The sequence below is a fragment of the Carassius carassius genome, unplaced genomic scaffold (genome assembly GCF_963082965.1).
Source record: "Carassius carassius unplaced genomic scaffold, fCarCar2.1 SCAFFOLD_58, whole genome shotgun sequence".
Taxonomy (NCBI): Eukaryota; Metazoa; Chordata; class Actinopteri; order Cypriniformes; family Cyprinidae; genus Carassius; species Carassius carassius.
In genome coordinates this window covers 254762-273203 of record NW_026775030.1, presented here as the reverse complement: position 1 = coordinate 273203, position 18442 = coordinate 254762, and the positions used below count along the sequence as shown (strand labels likewise).

The 18442-nt window shown below is 36.4% G+C and overlaps 1 protein-coding gene across 1 annotated transcript; it reads left to right on the top strand.

Moving 5' to 3' along the window:
- Positions 1 to 618: 618 nt before the first annotated feature.
- On the top strand, positions 619 to 14216 carry crfb4 (cytokine receptor family member b4). The gene is made up of 7 exons (XM_059547019.1): positions 619 to 761; positions 5796 to 5913; positions 6177 to 6343; positions 11591 to 11745; positions 13250 to 13391; positions 13524 to 13678; positions 13758 to 14216. Exons 1-7 carry the CDS (start codon positions 701 to 703, stop codon positions 14019 to 14021), a joined length of 1062 nt encoding a protein of 353 aa, XP_059403002.1. The 5' UTR covers positions 619 to 700; the 3' UTR covers positions 14022 to 14216.
- The last annotated feature ends 4226 nt before the right edge of the window (positions 14217 to 18442 follow it).

Below are 18442 nucleotides of genomic sequence, written 5' to 3'. Positions count from 1 at the left end.
GATGCAAATTATGTTTTTGAGAGGTGTCCCTTTATTAAACATGGTTATTTTTTCTTGCCTTCAAATTTTAAATAAATATATAAAGCGATATCGCCGACTTGATTGCAAATAAATGCACAGACACTATTTAACTGAACAGAGATGACGTCACTGAATTCAATGATGAACTGCCTTTAACTGAAAAGCTAGTTTACTATTGTCATTTTGCATTATTGACGCACTAATATCCTATTTACTACTGTAACGTGCTTTGACAAGATCTGTATTGTTAAAAACATTTATATAAATAAAGATGACTTCACTTGGATTGATATCCACAAGATTTAACAACTTTAAAATAAAAGAGTAATTGTTGTTAATATAACTTTATTGTAAAATCTCTTCCATATATTAGCAAATTAACTTTCGCTGTATAAATGCATGTCAGAAACAAGCATACTCTTTCTTTTTCTCGCTCATTCGAGTCTCGTCCTCCTCAAGCACACATGTATAGATCATGATTCTTGTAATCGCACAGCGCTGTTGTGTGTGTGTGTGTGTGTGTGTGTGTGTGTGTGGGTGTTTTGGGTTCCCTTTCGCTTTCCTTCCAGTCATTCACGTACAAGGAAATACTCGACGTACGGTCAACGCGCACACTTCCAGTAAGATCAGACTGTCTGTGAACTTTATAAAGGTGCTCCTGCTCTTTTAGAGAAGAACCATGAGCGCTTCGTCCTGTGTGTCCGGGCTCGTATTGTTTTATATCTTCTGCGTCACAGCAGGTGAGTTTCATTCAGAAGACGCGTTCACAGGCTTTTTAGGCGAATGAATCGTCATAAAAGAAAACTTTTAGACTGTTAGCTCATACCATTCTTTATTCGTTAACACTGCGTTGTTCTTTACTCTAACTTTAGTCGAGGTATATATTAAGCAGTGTTTTAGGGGAAACCCTGTCTGTGTCTGCCAGTAAATGCTCGCTGAACTTCCTGTTTCTCTCTTCACGGATTCAGACAAAAACATTCGTGTCAACAGAGACACATTTCTGGACTATCATACTAAACTATATTATGTGGGCAATTCTTAGACTATGGGCACTTTCATGTCCTTTGATCATATTTTATAAGAAATATTTAATTTTGAAAAATTCACACTTTCATAGTTAAATTTACAATGAAAGTACTTTAGAAACTTTTTAACAGTAGTCTATAATTAGTTTTTTACCTTTTTAAACATCATTATACATGCAAATATTGCTGTTTTGTGCTTGTCCCACGCCCAGACTTCTGATCTTCAATAATGAAAAAGTGTAAAAAAATTATTAATCCATTTTTTTATATGATTTTATATGATAAGTATCAGTAAAAGAATCAAAACATAATCGAGGATTTTAAGGTCAGACAACTATTAATGTGATTTTATATACAAAATGTAGTTGTCCCACAGTATTGCCGTCATTTCCACCACAACGCTGTAATGTCCTTTTAAAAAGTTTTTTTGAAAGATTGTTTGGGTAGTTTCTATGGAGATGAGCAATGACATCACAGCACTGACATGGAGATTTTACATTTCTTCAGCAACTTGGAGAAGAAAACTCAAGGTAAATATTGCTTGAAATGAAAATATTTTTACTGTATGTCATTTCCAAACATGGCGTAACATCAAATGAGTCTGTAAATAAATAGATTTTTTTTAACACAAATAGATTTATTTTACATGCATGGAATGCTTGCTACCAATTCATAGCTAATCTGTAATACTAGCTTGGATTTTTTTACAAAATACTGTAGAATTGTCATTTCCACCACCGTCATTTCCACCACAATACCTTATTGGGTGGAAATGACAAAGGTGAGGTAGAAATGACATTTATGCTTACAAGGTGCAATTCATAGAATGAGTGGCTACATATGAATATTTTATTTATTGAAATGTACAACACTAATGTTTATATTCAAATATATATTTGTTGAAATTTCATTTTATCTATGTTTAAGATGCCAGGGAAGTCAACTGGAGAAAGGTCTCAGTGGTACTCAAGTGAAAACAATTATCGGTATTGGGATCAATCGCTTTTATTGGCCACTGAGAGATGATGTCATCTGGTACCAACCCATGGATATAATAGGCCTCATCCCTGAGCCCGTACCAGTGATAAAACGGCACAAGGAGATGATGGCCCAATCCCAATTCTATTTTATACCCCTTCCCTTATGGTTTAGTGATTTCTAATTATTGGGGGGATTAGTCTACGGCAGTTATGGCCCTGATCAGACATATGCTGTGCCACTATCATGCAGTCTATAATAATGTAACGTTAGCAAATATTAGCAATTTTTTTGCAAACATTTCTTTGAGTAACATGACCGTTAATATGAATTCACAATTGAATGTAACATAAACAGTGTTGGGAAGGTTACTTTGGAAATGTAATAGGTTACAGATTACAAGTTACCCTGTTTAAAATGTAATAGTAGTGTAACTTTTTCAATTACTTTATTAAAGTAATGTAACTAATTACTTTTGAGTACTTTTTGATTACTTTTCTAAATTTGTGAAAAATAAAGAATAATAAATAAAAGCATATACATCAACTTAAATACAGTTATCTAATAAGCATGTGACGTATTCTGTGTAATAAACTCCTGAAACATTGGTGTTTTTTTTAAACTGCTGTCTCTTTGTATATGATGATAGTTTTCTCAAAATAAGTAAAATGCACATGAAGTGACACAGAGCAGTTCTAGAAATTATGTTTATGTGCTCGTGTACTCCTATATTGAGGCGGCAGAGGTTGAAAACACTGCGAGCTTCAGTAGGCCTATGTGTAGTAAATGAAACCATGTCTTTGCCATTAATTTACAGGAGGGGCGGACTGGAAAATTCAAACTCATACAAACAAATTCATGGACAAAACTATTTTTTGTATGGACCTGACATAAAAAAAGGTTTAAATCTTTATTTGGGGACATGCAAAATAATTAAAAGTTCTCTCCTGAACTGGACCTTCACTTCCATTTTTCTCTTCAGTCTCTTTATTTTGCCCTGTTATCCATCTCTCTCATGACTTTAATACTCAAGATTGAACAAAACTATACTTTACAATACAATACTCTACAATACTACAATATCTTTATAGAAAAATCCTAATACTGTACACGAGTCATGTTTTTTTCCTTACAAAAAAATTACCATGCTTTTATTAGCCTATATAAAAGTTAAATAACCTTTTTTTTTTTTTTTTTTTTTTGCAAATGGAGTTGTATTTATTTTTAAATAAATACATTTGTAAAATAATTTTACATTTTTGGTTATCACAGTTAAACAATAGTAACCATTTTCTCTGGATTTATAGTTAAATATTAAAATGTTAATTTTCGTAAGGGTTGTGTTGTTGTCTGTCGTAGCTCCTCCTAAACCTATAAAAAAATAGGAATTTCTTTTCAGCTAAATTACTACTGTAACATTACAACAGATAATAATGATGTCCTTTATATAGTATTTTGAGTGATGACTGATGAGCAAGGTGCTGCTGCTTGATTAAATAAATAAAAAAAACAGACAAAAAAGCATCTTTACAGATGAAACTGACCTGAAACCCTGAACAGTAGTTCTGCTTCTCTGCTCCAGCAGTCCACTCTATTCTCTCTCTCTCCCTCTCTCTGTCTCTCTCTCTCTCTCTCTCTCTCTCTCTCTCTCTCTCTCTCTCTCTCTCTCTCTCGCATTGATTACTCGGAGTCTGATCCAAACCGTTTGGCGGAGGCGCGGAGAGCGCGCGAGTCATGACTAACACTTCATGACTTATTAGAGATTTAATTATCAAATGGCGGATTCGCAAATGTTCGCTTTAGTACATTCGGCAGGCAATTATACAATAATGATATTAAATAGTGGGGCAAAATCGGCTGCCAGGCCACCGGGAATTGTCCCGGTTCTCCCGGTGTCCAGTCCGCACCTGATTTCCACAGACACGCAGAATGTGCAGGAGTCATATATTACATTTTTGGGGCTTTATATTCACAGACACTAGTGGATGTCATGTTTTGATTCAAGTGTACTGACCTACTTTTGATTTAGTCATCCAAAATGTGGCATATTCCGTCCGCGTTAGGCATTCCGTTTTTATGACTGGATTCTACGAACCAGACTGTGTTTCCGCATCCCGGAAATTATTAGGGCGTATGTCTCAGAATAGTCAGTGCAATCTGGGAAAGAAATCAGTTAGATCTGCATGTGGATGTGTGTAAATATTCAAATGTAATCCCCTTTGTAATCGTAAAAAATTTCATAAGTAACTGTAATTTAATTACTCGTTTTTTCTTAGTAACTGTAACTAATTACAGTTACAATAATTTTGTAATTAAATTACGTAATGCCGTTACATGTAACTAGTTACTCCCCAACACTGAACATAAAACAAATGATAACTTTTCATTATAATCTTTATTTATGCCAAAAAAGCTTACATTTATGTGTCTTTTTGTTCGCTGTAGCAGCCATGTTGACCAGATAATTCATACCCCTTAGTTTGAAGTGTGGTCCCGAAAAATCTTCATTTGAAGGGCTATCTGGCCCTTCCCCTTACAAGCCTCCATGTTACTCTCTCTCTCTCTCTCTCTCTCTCTCTCTTTCTCATACATGCACAGCCCTCGTGATCTAGGTGCTTTACAGTTCATGTTATATGATAATTTATATGTTATAGTTTAAGGTGTCTTTTAAATGTTCTCTTCAGAACAGTGTTCATCTAAGAGACCGATTAGAATTGTACAATACCAAACTAACTCACATACAATGTGTGCATGCTTAAGATGCTTCTTAGTTCATGTTACAATGCATTGACATGACTATCTTTTTAGGTGTTTTTTAAGTATTCCAAAATTCAAAACAGTGTTCATCTAACCAATTATAATGTTAGAATTTTACAATTACAATTTATGCGTAATTTACATTTTTCATGTGATTATTTGTGGTTAGTTGTTTACAGTAAGGCTGTAACTGTTAATCTGGTTATGGAACCAAACAGACTAATGATTAATGATTTGTTAAATGTGTTTCAAATAAATGTTTTCTGTTTTTCTACATGGACGTCCATTCATTGTCATTTCCACAACACCCAGTCATTTCCACCACCTCATAACTCTTTTAAAAAATATGTACAAAATTCTAATCCCTCATTAAAAATTTCTGCATAGTTTATGGGATAATGTTCCACTTAATGCAATAACACAAGTAGTAATTTTCAGAAATGTATCTAACCAATGCAGTATTATAGTTCAGGTTGTGGTGGATGTAAGCTTTGTGTTTGGGCCTCATGACAATTAATTTACTTAATCCACAAATCTATGGTAATTGCAATATAGGTATAAATTGGTAAAACTATGTGTGACAGTGGTCTTACACTGTTAAGAAATTATGTATATCATATTAATTTTAAATAATAATCAAATATTTACATGTGATGGAAATGACATTTGTTCAGTGCGGATCGGAAAATATGTCAAAAAACACCAATTTGTCTTATAATGTAAGTGCGTTCTCTTATGGACCATTAAACTAGACTAGTTATATTTAACTGTTAGATTGTGACCATTTTGATTTGAACACTTTTTTTCCCTCAAGTTCACAAGGCCAAAAGTGCCTGTAGTTGAAGAACCACCCATATGTTATTATTATTTGTATTTAGTTAAGATCCAGTTTAGGAAATAAAGTTTGGATTTGTTTGACATTTATTTGTCAATGCATTGTTGAGGTAGTGTGTATTTCAGTTAACCTTTTTGGCTGCCATTTATTTAAATCTCTACATGTTTGTGTGTTGTCAGAGAAGGTCCCGGCCCCTGAGAATGTGAGAAGGATATCTGTGAACATGGGACTAGTTTTGGAATGGGATCCACCACAGAACAGCACGAATACTCTCTTCAACTACACTGCTGAGATTCAGTGAGTTACTGGTCAAGAGTGATGAGAAGTGCACTAAAGAAGGATGTAGGCTCGTTTAGTATTTCAGTAGCAGCAGCTTGACAATACTTTGATACTAAAACCTGTTGTAAAGCCAGGTCAGGTCTTAAATTTTAACAAGTCATAAAAACTTCAAGAATTAGAAGTTGACTTTGAATCATGTAAGAGAAGCAGAGGTGTACAGAAGGCTTTGTGTGAAGCTGTGCTGATGTTATGTGAATTGTTGTCTGATTTTCTGCCTCTAGAGGATGGAATAATTATGAGCCAGTGTGTCTAGGCAGCTTGGCACTAAGCTGTGATTTCACTGACAAAGTTTCCATTTTTGGATCCTACCATCTTCGTGTTCGGGCAGAGCTACATGGAGAAACTTCTGACTGGGTGGAAACTGAAAATTTATCATTGGATAAAATAAGTGAGTTATCTAATTTATCTAAATATATGCTTATGTTGCCTTTGTTGGCAGTAGAGAAATTAGTAAGTCATTCCAGAAAAGTGTGGTTGGGCCATTCTTAAACACAATTAATATGTTTCAGTGGAACTAGAGCTAAATGAATTAGAACTGGACTAATGTCCCTTTAATATCACACGTACAGTGCATGCAAGAAAGTATTCAGGGCCCAGTTTCCTCAAATGGGGCAAATGCTGGGGAACAGTGTATTTCGCTCTGATTATTGTGCTTTCAACATTTATCAGACATGTTCCGCAATTTAGCAGCATTTTACAACAATCACCGATTGTGCTGATTCTGATGTTAGGTTTTAAACAATATTTCAAGTGTAAATTATGATATGTAAAATATTAGAGTTGTTGTATTTTTAATTTAGTTTTCTTTGTAAAAGGCAAAAAGTTGGTGGTAATTATTTCAAAGTCAAGATTTGAACATTGAACCAAAAACTATCGTAACATGATATCGTAAAATATCAGTTGATATTTCAGTATATTTCTTTTGTTTCGGTAGTGACTGCACAGTGATGACGGTAATGCTTTGCTAGTGACCACATCACATTACAGAATTTTAACTTGCTTACTAAAACACTAAAATACAAAAACGTTGCATAACTGTACTACAGTTTTGTTTATTTCTCCCAAATATGAGGATTACGTGCTCCTTTTTGTCACTACCGAAACAGTGATGACATGTTTCAGTCATGACCGTTTGAGTGGTGACATTATTTTGGGATAACCCCAGGGAAGACCTGACTGGGCCCATATATCACCCTGCAGTAAGTCATAGCCCCTGGGCCCTCATATGTGTGATAAATATCATTTTTATATTAGCAGAATCTGATGCACAAAATCAATCTACTTGAAAAACTTATTTTATTTTACAGGTAGAAATATTATATTGTATTTAGTAAATATACAAATAGACTGGATCATCTTCACTGTATAAATTCAATATACATTAATTCTTTCTTTCTTTACAAAAGTGATTCAGTCCAGGACAGCGAGGGATTTTCTATCTGATGTTTGATTTACATGATTGACACACATTAGGCTGCTTTAGAGGAATAGCCAAATTCACCCAAAAATGAAAACTCTGTCGTTGTTCTTTACCTGTATGTTTCGCTTTGCTGCTCAATGCAAAGGAATATAATTGGAACAATAATGGTAACCAAAAAAAAAAAAAAAACTATTGGAGTCAATGGGGACCAGAAACTTTCTGGTAATGAATATTCGTCGAAATATCTTCTGACTTTTGAACACATTTACCTCAAAATGATGGGGCCCATCTACTCACCATGTAGCTAAGAGAGAGAGTGACACAAATATTTCCTGATCATCTTCAACCAATGGACTGAAACATACATTGTTTTAATAGTGACATGAACTAAAAGTTTCATAATTTACAAAGAAAATTGTATATATATATATATTTAACTTCCTTTTTAAAAATGAATCAACAAGATACTTATAAAAACAATAATTATTCTAATACCAAAAATATTTAAATATAATTTTCATAAGGAAAAAAAACAACAACAAAAAAAGGATACGCAGCCGCGCCACAAGGATACGTTTTCTATCCGTTTTTACACTTAGATTTGAAAGAAAACAGTGCATGAGGATAGAGACAGAGGAGAGGAATTGCTGAATAAAGTTACTTTAGTTTTCTTCTTTTTATTTGTATGTCGTTACATTCTTCCATAATTTTATGTGTATAAGAAAATGTTTCAAACATCTGTAAAAATATAGTACAAATATAGCAAACGTTTAATGTTTATACGAAGTTTATATTTTTTCTGTGATCAAAGCTGACTTCTAAGCATGATTACTACTCCAGTCTTCAGTGTCACATGATTTGCTGCTTAATTATTAGATACATCCATTGTATCCGTTGTCATTCTTTTTCTTCTTCTTCCATTCTGAAAGTCTATGGCAGCCCATAGAACCGCTTGCAGGAAAGTTTAGAAATTTGGCACTGACAGAGCACAGTCTCAGCATTAACCAACGCGAACTTTGAGTCTCTATCTCAAAACTCTCTAGCGCCACCACTAGTCTAAAGTTTCACTCATGTTTATGCTAGTAACATTTTAACTGTGTTTCCTCTGATTTCTTGGATCATGCAGAGTCAAATGGACACCAAAATTCTGAAAACATTTTTTTGCTATTTTTAATTGTTCATAAATCATACTTTTTTGAACTCATCCTACACAGTTCGTCGAATAATGTGAGAACGAATTCTAGGAAAATCATGCAAAACTGGATGTGTGGCTATATCTCCGCAACGGTTTGGCACATTGAGACCAAACTTGGTGTGTGTTATAACAAGCATGACCTGAGACTACCTGAAGTGTTTCGGTGCTGTGCCACGTAGTCAGGGCCGTAGCTGGGGTCAGCGGGGCCCCGGTGCAGGTTGTACCAGTGGACCCTGTTTGAAAGTGTTTATTTTGTGTGTTCGTTCGTTATTGGTTTGTGCTATTTACACAGTGTTTAAGTTTTTTCAAGTTTGTAAGTGTCCAGGTACAGAAACCGAATAATTAAATGTAAAATTGCACTGTAAAAATTAAACGTACAGTCAAACCAAAATTTATTCAGACACCTTCAACATCTCTCACATTATCAGTTTATTTGCTATAGTTTAGAAAATGGTAATAAAATATGACAAGAACTCAAGAGTTAAACTGTCAGAACAAATTCATCTTGATAATATCAGATAACTTTGATAGAAAGATATGTAATGGATTACAATCAAACAAAACTTAATACAACAGTCAATACTTTGTTGGCCAATTACCAAGCAATGATTTATTGTGTTTAGTCTGTTGTGTGAAAAGGTTGCATTAGCAATTCCTGAAAAAAAAAAACACGTAAGCAAAACATGGTCAAAGTTTCTGGTAACTAGTCCAACTCTCTAACCGTTAGGCCACAGCTGCCCATCTTATTTTGCTATACTCACTAACATACATTAATTAATAGTGTCCTGCACGTACTAGTTAAAAAAAAATCTATATTTCTTTCTTTCATTTTATTTTTTTCATTTTTCTTGCATTGGATTAACATTACAGCAGCTAGTAGGCAAATTAGGCGCGGTCACTTTAAGAGACATTGAATGTATCCAATATAATACACATACGATTTTTTCCCCCCTCAACTGTTTACTTTCACTTAAGACGTAACCAAATTTTTTTTCGAACATACTATCCAAGACGGGTATTTTCACATATTTTTTATGTATTTGTCGTTACAAGAGCAAAAACAGACAAATTCAGTGTTCAAGTTTATTAAAGGTCCCGTTCTACATGATCCCATGTTTTAAACTTTAGTTAGTGTGTAATGTTGTTGTTAGAGTATAAATAATATCTGTAAAATTCTAAAGCTCAAAGTTCAATGCCAAGCGAGATATTTTCACAGAATTCGCCTACATCGAACGACCCGTTTGGACTACATCCCTCTACGTCCTGCAGCAATGATGTCACTAGAACAGTTTTTTGACTAACCTCCGCCCACATGAATACACAAAAAAGGGGGCGTGGTCTTGTTGCGCTCCGACGGAGAAGAGGAAGAGCTGCGCTTGTGTTTGTCACCATTAGTGATGGGATTTATGGCTCTTTGAGGGGATCCGGATCTTCGCGATCCGTTCCTTTCAAAGAGATCCGTTCCTCTTTTGGCTCTTTTTAAATATTTAGTCAGTTTTAAGAAGCCAGCTTGGGGGCATCTCAGTTTATCCTGGAAATAATCACTGGGAAGAATGATGAGGTTGTAGTCAAATAATTAAAACTCAGATATCACACACCAATATCTGAGTATGAATTATTCTGAAATATTGATTATTACCTCATTTGTCATGTGTGGACTATATTCCATAGGGTTGCACAAATCCCTCTGCTTAGACAGTGACATCACTATTTTGGATTTACCTTTAGTACAAAGTGTGTGTGTGTGTGTGTGTGTGTGTGTGTGTGTGTAAAGCTACGTTGACTTATGTTATTCATACAATACATACTCACAAATAAGTATTGTAGGGGCGCTGGGTGCGCCCCTCCCCCTATAACTGTTCTGTCTCGCGGAGGAGCTCATTTGTGTGCATCTGTGTGAAACACGCATAGGATAAAAGAACGACAGAAAGAACGGCTCCCCTCCAGCCGCGACATGATGCCAAAATGTCACTTGACGCCTGTTTCACACATACTCCGTGTGCAGTGCGTCTGCAGTCCGTGTGCGTTTCGTATGTGGTCCTGAAGCAGCACGGACTCATTGTGCTTTCACACAGGACGCGTTTGCAGTCCACTACTGTTTAAGCCACAAAACACGACATTTGTCCATTATTTTGATATCAAATCATGTAAAAAAAAAATAAAAATCAAAAAGCTTTTTCAGCATTGTGATACTCTTTCATCACAGTACAGTAACAATCTTTCATAGACATATTTAAATTCAAATATAAACAACGTATCACTCATGCATTTGACTGCTAGGTTTTTATAATACGTTGCTGAAACAAGCTGCAACACATTTAAACACAACAGTAGCCTACTTTTCTTGTTAGGATATCACAAACATTTAAAATTAAAACTCACCACTGACAGAAACAGTCGACTCTTGCATTTAAATCTTTATTACACGCAATCCTACACGCAAAGTCTTAAATAACTTTGTTTTTATGCCTCTATAAAAGTTTAAATTATAGACCCCATTTTATTGATATTTAAATATTACAAGATTATGTTGAACTATTCTTGTACATACAGGCGCTGTATTAAGCAGGACATAAATGACTGAATAAAAAAAGATTCTCTGTAACCACATGTAAATGTCTAAAACGTTTGTTTACTTGAGAAATATATCTAATCAGCTTCATCTACCTGCAATAAAGACTACAAACAGTGCACAAGAGACTGCAGTGTTTTCAACTCTTCCCACGGCTTCAGGCGACAAATCTTGGCGATCGGTATTGGTTAAGTTGGTTTGAGATGCCAGACACCTCTCCCTGAATGAAGATGAGAACAGACAGCAGTCATCCTCTAACCGTATTTGTGGCAATTGTACAAGCATCTGGGTGAACTATGCTGGCGGAAGTGACGGAAGTTGCGTGACATCATGTGAAAATGGCCTATACTTCCTAAATGCACTGAATATCAAGCATTGCATTTTATTAATAATCACATTTTGTGTCTCATTCTGTTAAATTCTATGTGTATGTGTTGTGTGTCTGCAGCTGAGATAAGCGCTCCTCATGTAGAACTGAGAAGCAGAAAAGGACAAACAGAAGTTGAGATCACTGATCCTCCTATGAAAAAGAAGAATTTGAGGGATGTCTTTGGAAATATTTCCTACCTCATTCGTTTCTGGAAAGTTGGAGAAACAAAAAAGGTAATGAATGCATAGACGTCTTGAAGTTTTTGGGCCTCGCAGCAAAACCGCCAGTGTTTAACATTTATCACAGATTTTTCTTTATACATTCGCATTTGGCCCAAAATTTTGGCAATCACCACATTTACTGTTCAGTTTAAAACAGAATATCAAATATGTTTGATTTTGGTGAAAATATCAGTTTCAATAACTTGTGTTCGTAAAGTTAGATTGTAACATTTAGTTATCAATATTTCTGTGGTGGAGAAGGCAGTAAAAAAGACCAGGCACAAAGAGCTTTTAACCCAGTCCTACAAGCCGAAGCCACAAAACTAAACTAAAGTGAAAAGACAATACACTAAAGGGAAAAAGAACGAGGGGGGCACCAAATTTAAAAAAGTAATGAGTCCCCAAAACCCTGTAACCTTACTAACCAAAGAAAAATGTGAAAAACAAACCCAAGATCTTCAGTGCATGAGACCCACAAACAATCTACACTGAATACAGGAGGGCGCTCCCCTTACCTAGTGTGTCTAACACTTGATAACTGTTCTCTTTTCCCCTGAAAGAACTCTGAGCAACTCTCAGCATAGAGTCTGGATAGCACAAAAATCAAGTGTTGACACATTCACAATGAAGGGACACAAACTCGAATCACCTGAGCCCTCACACTGAGCTGCTCAGACCTTTAACCAGCAGGACAGCAGAAGAGGGGGAAATAAAATCCTAAACGCAGCACGTAACAACATGCAATAACTTCTGTCTGTGTACCTTTGTCATGTAGTCTACATGTGGGTCTATGCTCGTTAGATTCAACTCAAAGTCCCATCACCATCACCTCACAAGTTTGGTGGATTAAACACATCTGAAAATACATTGTATGTTTAGATATTAAAAATGTTCATGTTTTGTAACAGTTGAATAGAGTCCCTCACACGCCGTGTTGGGAAAGATTCAAATATACAGAACATATTAAGCAGTTAAACAGGAAGGCCTGGCTCACAACATCTGTCCCAGGTTACACCAAAAATGTTTGATGGGGTTGTGTGGTCCAATGAAGTCATCCAACCATTTCTTTATGGACCTTGCTTTGTGCACTGGAACAGGAAAGGGCCTTAAATGTTGAAGCTGACGCATAGCATCGTCCAAAATGTCTATGTATGCTGAAGCATGAAGATTTCCCTTCACTTGAAGTGAGCGGCTGAGCCCTACTCCCGAAAATAGGGCTGCATTATAAATTGCATGCGATTGTCATGTGCAAAGCCAGTTATACACAGAGCCGTAGATCACTGACAAGCTATACGATGTCGCGTTCATAATCAAAAGGCGATTCATCTGCAGTTATGAACGTGATATTGCGTAGCATGTCAGTGATCTACAGCTCTGACTCTTGACATTGTTCTTGGTGATATGAGGCTCAGAACATCTCCCTTCAAAAGCAAACAAGACATTTATTTTGGTTATATCCGTCACATTGTCAGGACATTTCCTGCTTAATGTGTCTTTTATTTTTTATTCTCAACAGGAAAAACTAATAAGAGAGCAGAACAGAGTTGTGTTACCAAAACTGGAGCCTCTTGTAGACTACTGCGTCGAAGTAGAGATTTTGTATTTGGAGAATAAAAGTCTGACCAGCAACATCACCTGTTTAACCAACACCCCCAGCAGTGAGCAAACCAGTTTGTACATTTGTACCGTATGCTGCATGTTTGTCATTCATGTTTCCTGGATGTTTTACTGTGATGATTTAACCGTTAATCTCAACTTCCTGTATTGTTCTGTTTTATCTGTCTGCTCAGATGAAGTAGAGTCTTGGCTTATCGCAGTTGTGCTCCTGGGCAGTTTTCTGGTAGTGTTATTTGCCGTTGTCCTGATCTTTCTGGCTGTGTGGTTTGGCTACAGAGGATGCAGAATTATTTTCCCTGATACTGACCTGCCAGAGGACCTAAAAAAAGTAATGAAAGAGCAAGAGTTGAAGTATAATGAGCTGTTTTTCTGTTACTGACTCTCTCTCTCTGTCTGTTCTCTTAAAGTTTTTGTCTCAACGGTCCCAGTCTTCAGTACTTTGGGCCATGCAGGAGAGCATGCCAGCGAAGGAGCACTGTTGTGAGCTGAGGATATTGCACAAGGAGCCAATCAGTTCTCCGGACAATCAGCAGATAGAAGGACCAATCAGGATCCAGCCCAATAAGAACGAGTGTTGTACAGGAGCTAATGTAAAACAGAGCAGTGAGGAGCAATCTCAAATGATCATCACAACAGAACAGGAGCCCTTGCTTGCTGAAATGAGACCGTAGTAATCAATGATTATTGATCATTTCTTTTGCCAACCTAAACAACTCTGTGAAAACAGATCAACAAAAAGGACTGACAATGTTTTTATTTAAATTTATTCAATCTTTATTTTGATGAACTGATATTGATTCTTAAATCCCAAGAATCTCTCTCTCTCTCTCTCTCTCTCTATATATATATATATATATAAATGTGTGTGTGCTGTTATTCAGTTAATATATTAACTAAACAATACACTAAACATTAGCTTTGTTACAAAATCCCAACTTTCATATATGAACTGATCACCTCTTTCTTGCAAAAAAATAAATGTTCTGTAACAAGGAGCTATTTTATGCTGTTTATAACAACCAAAGTTTGTAGATGTATTACCCTTGATGAACATGTAATTTTAAGAAATGAGCTTGCTCTGTTGTCCTCAGTTGTTTTACTTACTGTAAAAATGATTTTTTAAACGTTTAAATAAAACAAGGACATCATGCTTAGTTCAAGTGTGTTGCTTGCAGTTTCTTTGTAATTATTTTACTAGCAATTTCTGAGTAGAAAAGTAAGTCCTAAACCATTTTTTTCCCGTGCAAGAAAATAATCCATGAAAGAGGTCCTTGCCTCATCAATGGGTGGCCAGAAGGTATTGTGGTGCAAGGGTGCTTGACGGATCAGAGGTGAAATAATCAAGGCCCGGTTCCCCGATAACGCTAAGAAGACCTCGAAAGATATATCTTACCAAAGTTATTTATGTTCCTAAGTGTGTTCCCCGAAGTGTCCCTTAGGAAGCTTTTAGCACGCTGCCTCTTACGTCATACGTCACAAGAGCGCTGTCCCGAGTAAAGGTGCTGAATTCGTTTACATCGATTGCTCATGAATCGATTTTCCACTTCACGCGAAGGTGCATTACAGCGTTAAGAAAGACAACACGTTCTATGCAAATGAAACATTCCTCAAATTATTACAGTAACATTTATTTTAACGTAGTTTAAGTTATCAGTAGAATATAGACTATAAATTAAATTATCAAAGGGTCAGTAATATGTTCACACGATATGTTGTGACGGTTAGACGAACCGGGTATCCCTCGCTAATCATCCACCCTCCTTATCCCGTTGTGCCGCTTCCTGACATGGGTTTAACGACTTAATAAGATTATATAATACACTTTTATATTAATGGTAAGGTACTTTACAATCAGAATTGATTGGCAAGCAGCTGCAGTTACTTCTGTTTAATGCGGTATTGATTGCCATTGGTTTATGTTTTTAATAAAAAGCAACCTATCTACAATGAACAGAGAAAGAGAGAGAGTTAGATACAGAATATGCTGGGGAAGCAACGTAAACAAGGGCACCAAGCCTCTCATCAGAGAAACGTGAAGTTTTGCTGGACCTTGCCACCAGGTCAGATATCACACCCCTATGGTCCACTATAACCTGCACATTTATGGCCGCGTCTCCCTTTCGCGATAAGTAGCCTACGCCTGATCAATCACTGATGGATTGGCGATAGGGAAGAGTGCCATCCACCAGGATGTAATCCCCAGCATGGCGCAGAAGGGCGTTGGTGACAGTGTGGACGCACCTCCACACCGTGGTCTCGAGTTTTGACGCATAAAAAAAATTGACATGGACTAAACGGCTCCGTCTTTGATTCAATACAAGGACATGTTGGATCGCTGCCATAGTTGGTCGCTTACTGGACACCACCATGCTTACCCATTTAAAGATCTTAGCCATTTAGAGCCAAATTGTTTGCCAGATTTTAATTATCAAAAAATTGATTGCCAATTCGCTTTAATTACATTACGAAAAAGCCTAGGATAATTACCAAAATATTAGTTCTGATACCACATAAAGTCAACTTCATAAATAGGCCTGTATCCATTGCGAACATAATTTATTATGAGTCTTAAAAAAGTAACATAAAATCATTGTTGAGCCACAACATTGTGAACATACCATAGTTTGTACAGTAGCGTCATGAGCTCAAACAACGATAAGAGAGAGCTTACAAGTGTGATTACAGAAGATATACTTAGCGTAAGAACCTGTCGGGAATTGTGCCATAAGGTTAAGAGAGAGGTTAAGGAATAGGTTAAGAACTACTTAGCGATACGAACGTTTTGGGGAACCGGGCCCAGTATTATTGTGCACAGAGACTTGTAAATCTCTTTTGTTAATGGAATCATTTCTGGGAGCATCCTAGGCTTTTTTGCCTAGAGTCGGAGCAGAACTCCTGTCGGACAACATCTCCAAGACACTTGGATCTAGAAAAATGAGTCTACTCCAACAAACTACTGTTATAAGCATGAGCCCCGTCAGACTGGTTGAAACATAAAAAAGAACGCCGCTTTGGCCCAAGTTAGCTGATAGTGTTTCCTCCCCAAAGTCAATATTGTCCCACACAAGGATTGTAGGAACCTTCTTTGAAAATCTCTTTTGTATTTGGTCTCTGCCTTCTACTAGTTGAAGTTGGGCAAGGCTACTTTCTAGACTGACAACTGTGTCCCATGATGCACAATATCCTAGTCTACTTTGAAGTGGTGAGCCTGATTTCACCAAAGACCACATGTTCCTGGATCCACATTCCAATCAACCAATCAGAATTGAGATCTAACGTTTCAGGAAATCTGTTTTAGTTAGATCAGAGTTAGATGCTTCTACACTTGTTAATCATTTCCCAATGATTATATGAATAAAGTATGGCTAAGGTTTGGTTTAGGGGTAGGGATTGGGTCAAGTCTATATTTTTGGACAATAATGTTGATACAGAATCATCAGAAGATGTTGATCCAGGAACATGTTGTACTTGGTGAAATCAGAACTTTTAACAAGTCCAAAATGGTGTTGTCTATTCAAAAATGCATTTAAAAGGTAAAATCACTTTCTAGCCACTTTTTACTAGTTCACCTTGTGGCCTATAAACCAAATCCCATTTTCCAAACTGCACCCCTGACCTTGCTCGAGACAAATTGTACTGTGATGACACACAAGGTAGATTTCTTGCCAATTTGACCATTTCCAAACAATATCACGCTTTATTAATTACTATAATTGATTTTGTATATAATCATTTATAAGTGATATAGTGTGTAATTGTTAATGAAGGATGAAAGTGAAAGATGCCTTATGTTTTCTTTCACAGATAAAATGGGCCCCAATTAGAAGATTAGGTTAATTATAAATTAAACAAAATTAACAGTAGTTACTAATGTGGCATGGTGAATAATTATGCATGCACTGTAATGTACAGCAACTAGTAGAAAATAGATGGTAATAATTTTTCCTGCAGCGAATCTTCAAGATATTGTCTTAAGACGCTGCTATGTTTTGGGAGGAGCAGTAATGTCTTTAAAAAGGTGGTTGCTACCAAGTGGCTTAAGAGACTACAGAGGTCGTCTGGGCCGTTAAACCTCATCACACACAGAGATGGAAATCTCATATACTCAGTAGTGCACTTTTACAGCCTGGCTGGATTTATAATCACACTTTTGGAAACTATTCAAAGCCAATGGAAGGCAAGCCTGCAACCTTTAGCCAAAAAAGCATAACGGCTAAGGCTAACGCTGCAGTTTTGGCGCTATGCAGGGAAAGAGAAAAGAGTGAGTATACACTGAAAAAAAAAAGCCATTTTATAGGAGAAGTCCCAGAGTTTTTTCCTGTGCCATGACAAATGCATAATATTTTTTTCCAGTCATTTTAAAATCCCATAGGGATTTAAAAATTGTCTTTGTTTAAGCGCTACAAGTCATGAACCCAGCCAACCAGCTACGAGGTGAAACACAACAGGACACGTTTTGATTTGAAACAAAAAATAAATAAATCAATCCAAAATCTGACAAAAACACAAAAGGTTCAAGACTGTACACTTAATGCTTTAATGAGGGGAAAAAACTACAATCTCATGAACCATTGCAAAGGACAAATTAATAATGATCCATTTAACGTTGTAGTTTGTATTTACAGAAACAATATCCCAGAGGGCACCTTGATCAGTTTGAAGTCAAGACTGGATCAAGATGCTGTAACAACATTTTAGATGCGCATTGGTGCTGGTGTTCTGTCGATTTGTCCTACCCTGTCAGATTTTGCTACCTCCCATTAAAACAGTGGGTAGTACAATACAACAGTGAAAAATGCTACTGTAAAGTTATGGTGTATTAACATCTACACCTAAGCCTACCCTTACAGTAATGCAATAACAGTTATTATGTGTTATAATCGTGGTTGTACCTAGAAGGGATAGGCTACAGCTACAGGAAACCAACAATAAAGATTTACAGTAATGCAAATACATTAAATATTGTTGTTCAGCATGAGAAAAAGGATGCAATACTGATGTGCGCATGCGCAGTAAACCCTGGTAGGAAAATCTGAGGGGTAGCATAAAACGCCAGGACACCCAGGTCAACATGTCTGCCTAGAACCACAGT